The 13809-nt window shown below is 34.1% G+C and overlaps 2 protein-coding genes across 3 annotated transcripts in view; both read left to right on the top strand.

The window, feature by feature from the left end:
• Positions 1-3328: 3328 nt before the first annotated feature.
• On the top strand, positions 3329-11884 carry LOC130629379 (leptin receptor gene-related protein-like). The gene is made up of 7 exons (XM_057442538.1): positions 3329-3399; positions 9728-9814; positions 10247-10269; positions 10350-10434; positions 11114-11169; positions 11248-11279; positions 11596-11884. The coding sequence occupies exons 1-7, from the start codon at positions 3383-3385 to the stop codon at positions 11701-11703; spliced, it is 408 nt and encodes a 135-aa protein (XP_057298521.1). The 5' UTR covers positions 3329-3382; the 3' UTR covers positions 11704-11884.
• A 1021-nt stretch (positions 11885-12905) lies between these two features.
• LOC130629378 (eukaryotic translation initiation factor 2D-like) overlaps positions 12906-13809 on the top strand; it is a 42410-nt gene continuing 41506 nt past the window's right edge. For both annotated transcript variants that reach the window (XM_057442537.1, XM_057442536.1), the window contains exons 1-3: positions 12906-13022; positions 13168-13358; positions 13570-13656. In XM_057442537.1, the coding sequence (XP_057298520.1) occupies positions 12967-13022; positions 13168-13358; positions 13570-13656 (334 nt within the window). In that variant the 5' untranslated portion in view covers positions 12906-12966. The remainder of the gene's footprint in view (positions 13023-13167; positions 13359-13569; positions 13657-13809) is intronic.

Genomic DNA, 13809 nt, shown 5'->3' with positions numbered 1-13809 from the left:
ACTTTTCCAGTCAAAAACCACATGCTCATTGATGCAATACCCTTTGTATAGTACACACGCTCCCTGCCCATGCTTTTCGATACTGGTTGTGGCTCCATCACATGAACGACAGGGCAGTAAGTTAAATATTTCATCTAGCATGCTTTCGAAAACAACAAGTTTCTTTTCTTTTTAAAATGCTTCGTTCAGTTTCATGAGCACCACTAATATTGATTAACTCTTCTGCACTTTCAGCGATGTAATCAGAGTCTTTTTCATTGTCAGTTGGTAAGGATTGCAATGACGAGTTTATAGGAGAGAGTGAGACATCACAAACGTGCTTTCTTTTTGAAGGAGTGGAGCAAACAGTCTTTTCTTTGGAATATGCGTGATGGTTTACCACAGCAACGTATTTAACAGAAATGGAATAATACTCAGGAGCTTGCGCTTTAAGGTCACATGATTCTAACCGATCAGTTTAACAGCTTCTGTTTAAGTCACTTAGTGATATTTCACATTGAACTCCAACGTTCTTGTGGGTTGGTTCAATAATCTTGAAAGATAAAATAACTAAGTTTTACCGAAAAAAAGTTGTAAAAAATCAAAATCAGTTACAGTGTGACTTCCATCCTTCACATTTATAATCACGATGGTTTCTTTTTCAACCAAAGTTGGATTTGTTTAAACATTCTCAGTTTTGTTTTGAGAAACTTTGTTTTCTGTCAGCAGATGGCCAATTTGCTGTAAAACACAAAATTAAATACAACTCAGTGTAAACAGGACCTAAACACAGGGTGACCACTCCTCCCTAAATTCTTTAATAACCTTAGAAAAAGAAAATCTCCTGGAAAGGTTTTTGATCCTGCATATGGGATACCCAAACTTTTAACATTCAAGTGTCATAGAGAATTTTATTTACGCTGTAAAATTGCTAAAAATAACAAAGAAAATGTACAATATGATGTTGTACAAAAAAATTACAGCTTACAGGCCTCACAAATATACTCAGCATCATCAGTTCTAGCAACTACTTTTTCACACACAAAATATGGAACCACTTGCCCCAGATGTTTTTCCTTCTCACGTTAACCAGAGTGTTTTCTTTACGACAACAGCAATGCGTGTCTGTTTCGTCACTTTTTTCCTTCCTCGTAGTTATCATTTCTTCCTCTTCACTGCTGGTAATGCAATTTGTTTATCCTTGTTTTGCAATGGTTGTGAGTATGTCTGCTCTATGGTGTGATGAATAACTTGCTTTTTGTTCCTATGATGACCTTCTCTGCTAGTTGTGATTGGATTTTCTGCTTTTGCTCTTAAGATGTATGTAATTATTGGTGGTTTTATTATTAGTCTGACGTTCTTTTTTCCCGTTGTTATGTTTTTGCTCCACCTGGCAATGTACATGGTGCCAGCAGTGCTGTTAAAAATAAGTTTTGTGTTAATTGCACTGCTAGGAAAGTATGGTTGTCTTTAAAGAAGAAATGGATGCTGATGTTGGAGCAGATGTTGAAACTGTTGGTTGAGTTTTTGTTGTCCTTCTAATGGCTAAGAGGGATAACCACCATCACCCTCAATAGTCAAGGGATTGAATGGTATATATATATGCAAATTTGAAAATAACAGTATCCGTAGAATTAAAGATGTTATCCAGCTAAGAAGATTGAATTGGCTGGGGCGCTTGGAAAGAATGGAGGAGGATAATTGGGTAAGAAAGTGTAGAGACTTGATAGTGGGGCAGACTGAGAAAGACTTAGCAGGAGGTTATAAGGACAGACTTGATACAGAGGAAGTTGAGTTTAGATCTAACGCAGTCTAGATCAGATTGGAAGAGGGTCATTAATATATCCTGTCCAACCCATGCTAGCATGGAAAACGGATGTTAAGCCGAGAATGATGGATGATGATGAGTATATAAATTTTTTCTTGCAAATGTTGACTGGCCTAAAAATTACCACGCAGAGGGTTATAAAATTTTCAATGCATGCAGTGATTAGCAATACAGATGGATATCTTTTTGTACAAGTAAGTCGGTTGTGTCAATATCCATATCCATATCCATCCGGGATAAGGAACAACGTTTTCTAAATGTGCTGAGTTCCCACCTGTACTCATTATCCATTTAGGAGAAGTGCCATGTAGAGCTTTATATGGACCTTTTTTTGGAGTATGGGCTACTTATAGTAATAACATTTTTTGAAAATAATGAAAGGATGTAATGGTAAGGAGAGACAGTAAATATGCCAATATATGTTTGTGACTGTCCTTTTTTCTCTGTAAGCTTGTTCGTGATTTATTAATGGGTTCACAAGTGGCAAGTGGCAAGTGTTGGGCAATCTGGGTTTAAAGCCTTACCTTATAGACAGTAATAAGAAATAGAGTTTTTTGGCTCAGTTTTAATGACCGTTTTTATGTGGGTTGGGTACTCACTTTTCTGGATTTCATCTCATGCTCATAAACTTCTATCTGTCTTGTTCATGATATCAAAGTATTCCATTGTCTGTTTTAGTAAATTGGAGTCTTGCTTCATTACATTGACGTTAGCAGTCCTACAGTACTTGGTTCGTGACATCTGACATCGTAGATCGTGTTTTATGTGGGACACTTATTATCAATTGTGAATGATATATCGCAATCTCTACAGTCCAACATGTGACGTTTCTGATCTTCATGATGTTGTGCATTATCATTACATAAAATGTTGATTTTTTGTATTTCAATGTTTTAAGTCATTAATTAATAAAAATCTTAGTCTTCACTGTGTTTAAAAACATCAAACTCATGAAAAAATAACCATTATGTTTTCAAAAAGAAAGGGTTCCTAGATAACTTTCAATGGTCTTTTGTATGAGCTTAACTTTTTCTTATAAGAGGTAAGCTTTAAAATAAAATAAGTTAATATATCTCAGTATGTCAATAATAAAATGTAACATCAGAGCAATAGATCGAGCGACAATGTTACAATAATGTAAACTGGGCGAGCAATCTGAATAAATAGAATAAGTTTATAAACACATTTTATCACAAAGTCTTTTTGATCTACTTTATCTCTATTTTGGTTCTTTTTTTGTAAATAATAAGACAGAGAGCACTCAGCCAGAAAACTTTTTTAGAATTTGGGGAGCAATTAATGGCTCTAGTTTCTCTTTCTCAGAATTAGGCAAGCCTTTGCGCGAGCCAGAGCAATTTTTCTCCCCTTATTGATTTCATGTGTTACCAGAATCATATATGCATGTAACATGTTATTTAGGTTTTATAATGTTTACATTATATTGTATTTTTACTAGATTTGTTATTGGGATCTATAGAAGGGTTTTCCTTTATATTCAGCTTGTAGTCATACATTTTTTTTGTTATAGGAAATAAAAATGAGCACTAGGTAGTTGGAGTTTTTATCAAATAAAAAATGGGCACACTAGGAGCGTAAGTAGTTTATAATCAAGCTGTGAAGACTAGCACAAATCTACAAATCTGTTTCCACAGATGCAAACTTTTTTTTGTTTTCCTACAAACACATGTTCTTGCACTATTGTTTTTATTTTTCTGTTACGTTAATTCTAATAATTACATTTCTAATGATAACAGTCAAATTAGGCCATATGGGGGGAAGTCTAATTATATTTGTAAGGAAATGTATTATATATAGCGATATATAGAGCTTCTGGTCACTAACTTATAATATCTATTTACTTTTTTAATTGTGGACAAATTAAAAAAACATCTAACCTAAAATTAAACTTCCTCATTGACACAGAACGTTTCGTTTAACTACATAACTATTTTTCTATATATTTCTTTGTTGTCTAAAAGGGAATGAAAAATTATTGTAAATTAAACGTTTCGCCCACAATATTCTCAAATTGCAACTTGTTAAAACGCTAAATGGGTTGCCTATGATGCGTGTCACTGAAGGACGCACAGGCTACTGGGGGGGCCATTGATTTCACAGCGAATACCGCCATTTTTTCACCCGAAAACGGGTGTTGTGGTTTTGAATTATGAATTTTAGATTAATTTTCGTTATGGGCTTCAAATCGCTTGTTATTATCATGTTTTAAAAGAAAATTATGAAATTTCAAAATCAACTCAAAAATGGCTGCAGCAAAACGTGTTTATAATGATATTGATGAAATTCTTGCTGTTGTACTTGAGAGTGACAGCTCTGATGTTGACTTGGATGATGATAATGAACTAGATAGTGATTGGGAGTATGAAGGTGGAGAAGAAGAAGGACAATTTGAACCTCTACACGAGAACTTAGACGATCCGGTCGGCCCGCTAGTTGGACAGGATGCTGCAGAATGTGCTTGAGATGGTAGTGAAGTTACAGAGGAAGAAAGAGACATTGAAGTAAATGAAAGTAATGTTGAAGAAATAACAGGGGAATTTATAATTGAATCATCATCTAGTAATGAGGATAGTGAACCACTTGCGAGACTTAGACAGCGTTCCCCCCTAACATCTGTGGACGTGGAGAGGACGAAATCGTGGACAAGGACGTGGTGGACCGATAGGACTACGACATATCAGAGAGGAAATGAGACTTCCAATTGAAGGAACCGTACCTGAGCGAGGACAGGACTTACTTGTACAGGGCCGAAGTGCAGGCAGCAGAAGAGGAGGTAGAGCAAGGATTCTAGACGTGGAGTGCGCAGAGGAAGAGGTTTTGGCCAACTAGGACAACCTCGTGCAGGTGCTTAAAATGGCGATCAACCTATCAACAATGGTGAATTGGAAGACCCTGAGGGAGACCTTGAGTGGACTAATGTAAATATTTCTGCTGAAGCTACAGAGAATGAGGACTTTCCTTTCTTGGAAGAACAAGGATATAATATTCAATTGGACCCAAACAGTAGCGAACTTGATTTCTTGGAACTTTATTTGGCAAATGACATTTACGATTGATTGTGCTGGAAACCAATAAATTTGCTGCTCAATATATTGCCTCTCATCCAGATAAAAAAGACATTAAATATGTTGGTTCCTGGACTGATGTTACTAAGGAAGAGTTGAAAGTTTTCTTTCTTATAATTATGATGGGAACCATTCACAAGCCAAACGTTAACTCCTATTGGTTGTTAGATGAGTTATTAGAAAGCCCGTCGTTTCTTCAAATGATGCTCTGCAATCGGGTCAAACTAATTCTAAAGTTTCTTCACTTCAATGATAATAGCCCCTATGATCCTGAAGATCCTGATCATGATTGCCTCCATAAAGTTAGACCAATCTTGAGCAAGCTTTGCGATAGATTTCAAAACGTTTATTCTCCCGGGAGAAATCTCAGTGTGGACTTTTCATTTTCGACAATATATAAAAGCCAAGCGAGTTCGCTTTGGAATCAAACTTTATGAACTCACCACAGCTGATGGTATAAAATTAGATGTGCTGGTTTATTGTGGTAAACGTTAACTCCTATTGGTTGTTAGATGAGTTATTAGAAAGCCCGTCGTTTCCTCAAATGATGCTCGGCAATCGGGTCAAACTAATTATATTTGTAAGGAAATGTATTATATATAGCGATATATAGAGCTTCTGGTCACTAACTTATAATATCTATTTACTTTTTTAATTGTGGACAAATTAAAAAAACATCTAACCTAAAATTAAACTTCCTCATTGACACAGAACGTTTCGTTTAACTACATAACTATTTTTCTATATATTTCTTTGTTGTCTAAAAGGGAATGAAAAATTATTGTAAATTAAACGTTTCGCCCACAATATTCTCAAATTGCAACTTGTTAAAACGCTAAATGGGTTGCCTATGATGCGTGTCACTGAAGGACGCACAGGCTACTGGGGGGGCCATTGATTTCACAGCGAATACCGCCATTTTTTCACCCGAAAACGGGTGTTGTGGTTTTGAATTATGAATTTTAGATTAATTTTCGTTATGGGCTTCAAATCGCTTGTTATTATCATGTTTTAAAAGAAAGTTATGAAATTTCAAAATCAACTCAAAAATGGCTGCAGCAAAACGTGTTTATAATGATATTGATGAAATTCTTGCTGTTGTACTTGAGAGTGACAGCTCTGATGTTGACTTGGATGATGATAATGAACTAGATAGTGATTGGGAGTATGAAGGTGGAGAAGAAGAAGGACAATTTGAACCTCTACACGAGAACTTAGACGATCCGGTCGGCCCGCTAGTTGGACAGGATGCTGCAGAATGTGCTTGAGATGGCAGTGAAGTTACAGAGGAAGAAAGAGACATTGAAGTAAATGAAAGTAATGTTGAAGAAATAACAGGGGAATTTATAATTGAATCATCATCTAGTAATGAGGATAGTGAACCACTTGCGAGACTTAGACAGCGTTCCCCCCTAACATCTGTGGACGTGGAGAGGACGAAATCGTGGACAAGGACGTGGTGGACCGATAGGACTACGACATATCAGAGAGGAAATGAGACTTCCAATTGAAGGAACCGTACCTGAGCAGGGACAGGACTTACTTGTACAGGGCCGAAGTGCAGGCAGCAGAAGAGGAGGTAGAGCAAGGATTCTAGACGTGGAGTGCGCAGAGGAAGAGGTTTTGGCCAACTAGGACAACCTCGTGCAGGTGCTTAAAATGGCGATCAACCTATCAACAATGGTGAATTGGAAGACCCTGAGGGAGACCTTGAGTGGACTAATGTAAATATTTCTGCTGAAGCTACAGAGAATGAGGACTTTCCTTTCTTGGAAGAACAAGGATATAATATTCAATTGGACCCAAACAGTAGCGAACTTGATTTCTTGGAACTTTATTTGGCAAATGACATTTACGATTGATTGTGCTGGAAACCAATAAATTTGCTGCTCAATATATTGCCTCTCATCCAGATAAAAAAGACATTAAATATGTTGGTTCCTGGACTGATGTTACTAAGGAAGAGTTGAAAGTTTTCTTTCTTATAATTATGATGGGAACCATTCACAAGCCAAACGTTAACTCCTATTGGTTGTTAGATGAGTTATTAGAAAGCCCGTCGTTTCTTCAAATGATGCTCGGCAATCGGGTCAAACTAATTCTAAAGTTTCTTCACTTCAATGATAATAGCCCCTATGATCCTGAAGATCCTGATCATGATTGCCTCCATAAAGTTAGACCAATCTTGAGCAAGCTTTGCGATAGATTTCAAAACGTTTATTCTCCCGGGAGAAATCTCAGTGTGGACTTTTCATTTTCGACAATATATAAAAGCCAAGCGAGTTCGCTTTGGAATCAAACTTTATGAACTCACCACAGCTGATGGTATAAAATTAGATGTGCTGGTTTATTGTGGTAAACGTTAACTCCTATTGGTTGTTAGATGAGTTATTAGAAAGCCCGTCGTTTCCTCAAATAATGCTCGGCAATCGGGTCAAACTAATTCTAAAGTTTCTTCACTTCAATGATAATAGCCCCTATGATCCTGAAGATCTTGATCATGATCGCCTCCATAAAGTTAGACCGTTCTTGAGCAAGCTTTGCGATAGATTTCAAAACGTTTATTCTCCCGGGAGAAATCTCAGTGTGGACTTTTCATTTTCGACAATATATAAAAGCCAAGCGAGTTCGCTTTGGAATCAAACTTTATGAACTTACCACAGCTGATGGTATAAAATTAGATGTGCTGGTTTATTGTGGTAAAGGCATGTATTATGCTGAGGACAACCAGTTTGAAAGCATGGCAATGACATAACGAATTCCAGTCAAACTCATGCGCTGATTCTTGAATCGTGGACATGTTCTCTACACCGATAACTTTTACACCGCACCAAGTATTGCAAAGTTTCTATTGAACAATGAAACTTACCTTTGTGGTACAATAAGGAACAATCGTAAGAATTATTGTAAAACGATCAAGAATGTTGCTTTGGAAAAAGGTCAGGCCACATTTTTTGAAGGACAATTCAAAACACTTGAAGCGGACCCTGATGAAGAGAACCCTGCTGTAGGGGACAATGCTGATGTTCCTACACAGAAACTTTTAGCTTGTAAATTTAGAGCTATGAAGACAAAGCATGCTTTCATCTTTAAACAATGCATCAATGGTCGATACCGGCAAAACTGATAAAGACGGGAACCCAATCATCAAAGCCCGCAATGATCAAGGCTTACAACCAACACATGGGTGGTGTTGATAGAGTCGATCAACAGCTTCATTCAGTTCAAGCTTTGCGTAAATTGTACAAATGGTACAAAAAGCTTGCCTTTCATCTTATTCTGCTCAAAAGATGTCTATCGAGGTTACGCCAAATGAGAAATATAAGAAACTTTCTTTTATTGATTTTCTCTTCTGCTGCATCAAACAAATGGTCAACAACCACCTACAGGATCCAATCGCACCTAAAAATGATAATCTGTCACGCCTTACTGGCAGACGTTTTAAACTCATGATTCCACGTCAAGAAAACTACAAACCTAAGAAAAGATGCTGAGTATGTTACGCAAGAAAAATCAAAACTGCAAAAGGCAGTGACATCACAACTGTTTACCATTGTGAGGACATCCCGTCTCTCCCAGGATTGCATCCTGGCAAATGTTTTAAAGACTATCATACCCTTGTGGAAGAGGGAGTGATGAAAAATAACAAGACACTTGCTTAGTTTATATTTAGTTTATTTGTTGTTTTTCACATTTTGACCTATATTGAGATTTTAATCATTTTCTTCGGTAACTTTAGCAGGCTTTACTTAGGATCTAGAAAAGATTTTGATCTGAAATTTTTTCTTCGTTCAGGCTTATGTTTGTCTATATTATATCTAAATTTCATGGTCAAAACTTGAGTTTTTTATATTTATATTTTATCTCAAAATCAAAATTTTCACTTTTTCAAAAAAAAAATCAGTTTTTTCTGTCACGTGACCTTGTGATTTTTTATTTTTTTATTTTTCTGAAAGCTTATTTTATTAGGAAAAAAACGAGCTATTGTTTTTTGTTATATCTTTTGTGGTTCACTTTCTATTTCTATTTAAGTAAAGGTCTACAGAAAACGCATTTTCTATTTGTGTCATATAGCCGTTTTTGTATGCGTCCGGAAAGGGTTAAAGAGTTTATTTTTTTCAATAAAAAAGTATGCAGAAGGATTATTCTACATTGTTTGTTAAGAAGCAAAGATTTTCATCAAGAAATGTAGATATTGTATTTATTTGAGAATATACACCATTTGTTTTACAAAAATAAACCGTAGTTTTGTATTCTTTTAATTAAAAAACGCATCATCTGTTTTATAGTTGTGAACAATGCTTCTCATATGTTTCTTTGCGAGCGCATTGTTTTTTAACGCGCGATTATAAACTCGCAAAACCATTAAGGGATTTAATTATAACAGTAGACAAACGACTGCCGTCCTCCAGCCAAGGTGTGATATTAGCGTGTACGCGGTAGATTACATTCAGACTGTGCTGTACTTGGCAATACACAAAGTTGTCAAATTAGAGGAGTTCTGTCTAATTTCTTTCATTACTGCTTGATTGTTACTGAATTGTACATGTTTGATTAAACTATCTCTATAATACACCAGCATGTACCTAGTATTTTTGTGTACATTAAGTCCCTTCTGAGAATGCAAAATATGCATGGAAGCCTACAACTGATTTATTAGTTATTACATGACAAGAGAAGAGATCTTGAATAGATTTTAACATGCACTGTTCATTTTGCGTATTTTGAAATATAAAAGTTTCTTGAAGTATATGTAAACTACAGCAGCTTATCATGAGCTATTTCTATGTATGAACCTGTCAGCTTGAAATATTCGCATCTCTCTTTCTTCATTTAGCATTGTTGGTATGTCATTCTTATGTGCTATTGGGATTTTAATGGTAGTGTTAGGATGTGCATTAGATGAATTCAAAACAGAACGAGGGTAATGTTACTATATAAAAAATGTACACTCTAGTTTTTCTTGTAGCAAATGTTCTTAAAGTATATGATTTAGTGTCTTTTACAATAAAATGTGATGAAATAAAGCACTGTGTAGAGGCAGGATGGACAGTATTCTTGAAAACTTAAAAGGTCATGGAGTTTTTAAGACTCCAACGAAAAGTCAGGGAATTATAGTAATTTTTTTAAATGTCATGATTTTTGTTGTTTATAACTCAGCTGTCAACACTATCTGAGTGCAATTTGAATATTGCTTTCAACATTTTTTTTTGTAGTAAGCAATTTTAGATATGCAAGTCAGGGGGATTTACATTTTTAGTCATAAGAGATTTGGGGAAAATAAAAATAAATATTGACTGGGCACTCCTACAGGAAAGAAAAGGGGAAGCAATTTATAATTTTATTTTATATTTAGACCATGGTGGATCATGTTTAACTGTGAGTGGCTACCTCAATCAAGATAATAATTTCAAACTTTTCATTAATTTTTACTATAAGATCATTAATTTATGTTTTAGTATTTTTTTACATTCTGGCACCTATCCCTGCATTAATTGTGAGAAGAGTTGGTAGTGATTTCTCGTCATTTTCAGGAACATCCAAGTAAGTAAAACTGTCTGAAGGCCTGTAAATAGCTTTGAAATTATTTAATTTAAATTTGACAGAAATAAAGGTAAACAAAATAAACACTCCTCTTAAGTAAAACTCCTGTAAATGATTCACATGTTAATAAAAGCTTTATTCAAACATATAACATAGTAGAAATTTGTATATTATTGAAAATTTGGTTTGAATGAGCTATCTTTTTAACAATAGCCATATTTTGTCTGTGTGTCCGCGAAAAATGCGTCTTGTTAGGGAAACACAAAATTTTTAAATATGCACAAATACCCAAATGCGATATATTTTTATCTACTTTGTTGCGACAAGTAAATTTGAAGGACGGGCGACCCATGGGTTTTTCCACGGGCTAACGAATGGGTGCCATATATTTAATCATATTGGTACATTTTACTCTGTTATGTTTCAGCACACTACCTCTATGTGTCTGTGTGTAACTGTATGTGTCTGTGTTTGTCTCTGTGTAACAGGAGAAGTAAAATTAGTAATATCACATTAGGCATCAAACGTATTCATAGCAATTTTAAGTTTATTGAAGTCTTTGCAGTAGATTAAACGTTTGAGGCACAACTTTCTAAATTTCTTCCAGTGTTCTTTAATTAACCAGTTTGTTATTGTTGTTATTGTTGTTATTGATGTTTTTTATTTTTTGTTATTTTAGTTTAGTTGCTGAAATCGCCTTGTTTTTCACAGCTGGTATCGTTGTCTCAGCATTTGGTAAATGTTTTTTCATATGTGTCAATCTATATTCTCCCGATATAATTTAACCATATAACAAAATATTTTTTATTTTAGGCCTGCCAATAGTGCTTGCTAGAGCTGGAATTGTACGTAACATTATGTTCTAATATATTTGTTTGTTAATGTCTAAGTGCTTTTTGCCATGCAATGTTTTTGTAGAATCAATGTTCTGTGATTGAATAAATCGAAAATTTAGTTAACAAGGAATACCTGGTATTTTAAATCCCATCCCCCATTATTTACTGATGATGGCGTAAGCCGAAAAGATTTTACTTTTAATAAAATGAAATACATATTTTTTAAAATACATTTGAACATGGCGAATTTTATTACAACACAAATACCTGGTAATTATTGAAATATTTTGTGTTACGATAAATTCTTGCCTCTTCTATTTTTTAGATTAAGTATGGCGCAATGGGACTTGTTATGACTGGCAACTTCTTCATATTTTTGACAATTTTGTTATTCTTCACCGTATTTCAAGCAGAAGATGAATTTGGTTTCTAAATGTTGTAGCATATCTGTAATATAAGCTGGCTGTCTTGGTGGAATACGTAAAGACAGTTTGTACCATCTTCGCAACCATAATACTCAATAGATCTTTGTTACTGCAGTCCTTTTAAATGTGGTGTTGGTGAATAATGTTTTCCCTATTTAATTTACTTTCTTGATGGATTAAAGAAAATATTTTGTTCTGTATATTTTCTGTAGTTTTTCCCATGAACAACTCTGTGTACGTACAAATTAAACATAAAAGCTTAAAGAAGGTAAAACGTGCTTGCAAAATTTACAGACTCTTATATGTTAGTCAATGAATACAACCAAAGGCTGATTTATAATTTATTTTGGACTTTGGCAGACTATTAAGAGAGGTATGCAAAAAATGCAATGGGTTTTTGTAAAAGACGTTGTCTTTGTATAAATGTTTGTGTTGCTTCTTTCCTCTGTTTATAGATGTGGAAATATATCCTCTATATAGCAAAGATTCTGAAAAACATGAAAATTAAGTTGATTACTCCAACCAAATGTATGCCAAGTCCAAAGTTGACCAGGATCAGTTTTCGATAGTTTTCTGTATTTATTTATCTCTTAGCAACTATTTGTTAAATTTACAATTTTTTTACGGATGTATTTATAAATAAATTTACATAGTTAAAATGTGATGCTGCCATTTTTATTAGAAAAATGTGTATACTACATTTAGTTACTTATTTTTTTTGAGCCCTGTTTCCCAATTTGTGTTACAATGTTAATTACAATGTTAATTTGCTCTATCAGACACCTTAATTATGTAGACTAGGTGAAAAACCATTGAGCTAGCAGTAAGCTTTCTTTCTACTAAAAATAAATTGGTCTCAAAATGTTTTCACCTATGAAAAAATTGCATTACCTCTGTTGTCTTTCACGTCATATATATGTATAACCTTAATTATGTCTCCTTTTAAATAAAGTCTGTGTCACTTATCTAACCAGAATGTTTTGCAACCGAAAGTTATTTTAATAGTTAATATATTTATTTTTAAGAAATAATTATCATATAAAAGCGGAAAGCATGTGTTCTTTTGTTCTCTTTGAGTTTTTAAAACTATATCCAAGATGTCTTATTCAATACAGAAACTTTTTTTTCGTAGCAATTAATCTTATAAATATAAACTTAAAAGTAGGTTGCTTAAAAATTGAATGGAAAAAACTTGAACGAAAATTAAAGATTATATTGTTTTTTACCTTAGAAACTAAAAAAATTACAAACAATCAATCACTGTCAATGATATGTTCAGGAAACCATTTAAAGTTCGATCAAACACCACAATACGAGGATCAGAAAGGTAATGTTTCTCTTTTTATGTTTTGCACCTATTAAATAGTAATAACTAGAATTCCTTTAAGTTATTTAAAAACGTACAGCATTAGTTGTACTTATCATAGTTTGACAAAAATTATCAAATCAAACGTAACAAACTTTTGTTTTAGACGCAAACTTCGAGAAAATGTTGCTAAAGCGTTTCCACATTTGTCATCCAATGAACTCTCAGAACTCGTTCCAAGTAAAGATGAAATGACAGTTATGAAGATCTATACGTACACAGAAAAAAATATTACGTGTTATTGTTTACAAAAAAATCCAATATTTTTCGAAACTGAAGGATTTCTATTACCGACAGGTGAAGCATGACTTCTTTTTTTCTTTTTAAATAAACATTTTAAATAATTTGCATTGACTCAAATATGTTAACAAAGCAGGTAGGCGATAGAATAGCTCTACACACTGAATGTAGTTAACAAATTTGTTTTAGTGTACATCTTAAAAAATTAACAAGTGTGCTAAAACTCACTAAGAAAGAACTAAGCATATTTTTCCATTTTATGTTTTAGTATATTTGCTGTGGGAGCATCGAAACTGTTTAAAGCTTTCACTCAAAACATTCCCGCATGTGTTTTCAAAGTTGTCTGGAGGAGCTGGTAAGGTGTCATATGTCAGCATATCATTTTCATTTTTATTATTTTAATTTCAACAGATGAAATTAGAAAACTTTTACGCTAATAAAACAGGCCTTGCTGTTTGTTTTTTGAGAGTTGCGTTCTATTAAAATACCAGTAAAAATTAAAACTTTA

The sequence above is a fragment of the Hydractinia symbiolongicarpus genome, chromosome 2 (assembly GCF_029227915.1).
Source record: "Hydractinia symbiolongicarpus strain clone_291-10 chromosome 2, HSymV2.1, whole genome shotgun sequence".
Taxonomy (NCBI): domain Eukaryota; kingdom Metazoa; phylum Cnidaria; class Hydrozoa; order Anthoathecata; family Hydractiniidae; genus Hydractinia; species Hydractinia symbiolongicarpus.
Note: the sequence above shows the minus strand (reverse complement) of the source record. Positions and strands in the feature narration are given on the sequence as shown.

Bases quoted from the DNA above. Each gene is read 5' to 3' on its own strand.
- LOC130629379 (XM_057442538.1), top strand. The intron at 10,270-10,349 runs GTGAGTGGCTAC...TTTATGTTTTAG, and splicing joins ATGGTGGATCATGTTTAACT to TATTTTTTTACATTCTGGCA. The intron at 10,435-11,113 runs GTAAGTAAAACT...TTGTTATTTTAG, and splicing joins TCATTTTCAGGAACATCCAA to TTTAGTTGCTGAAATCGCCT.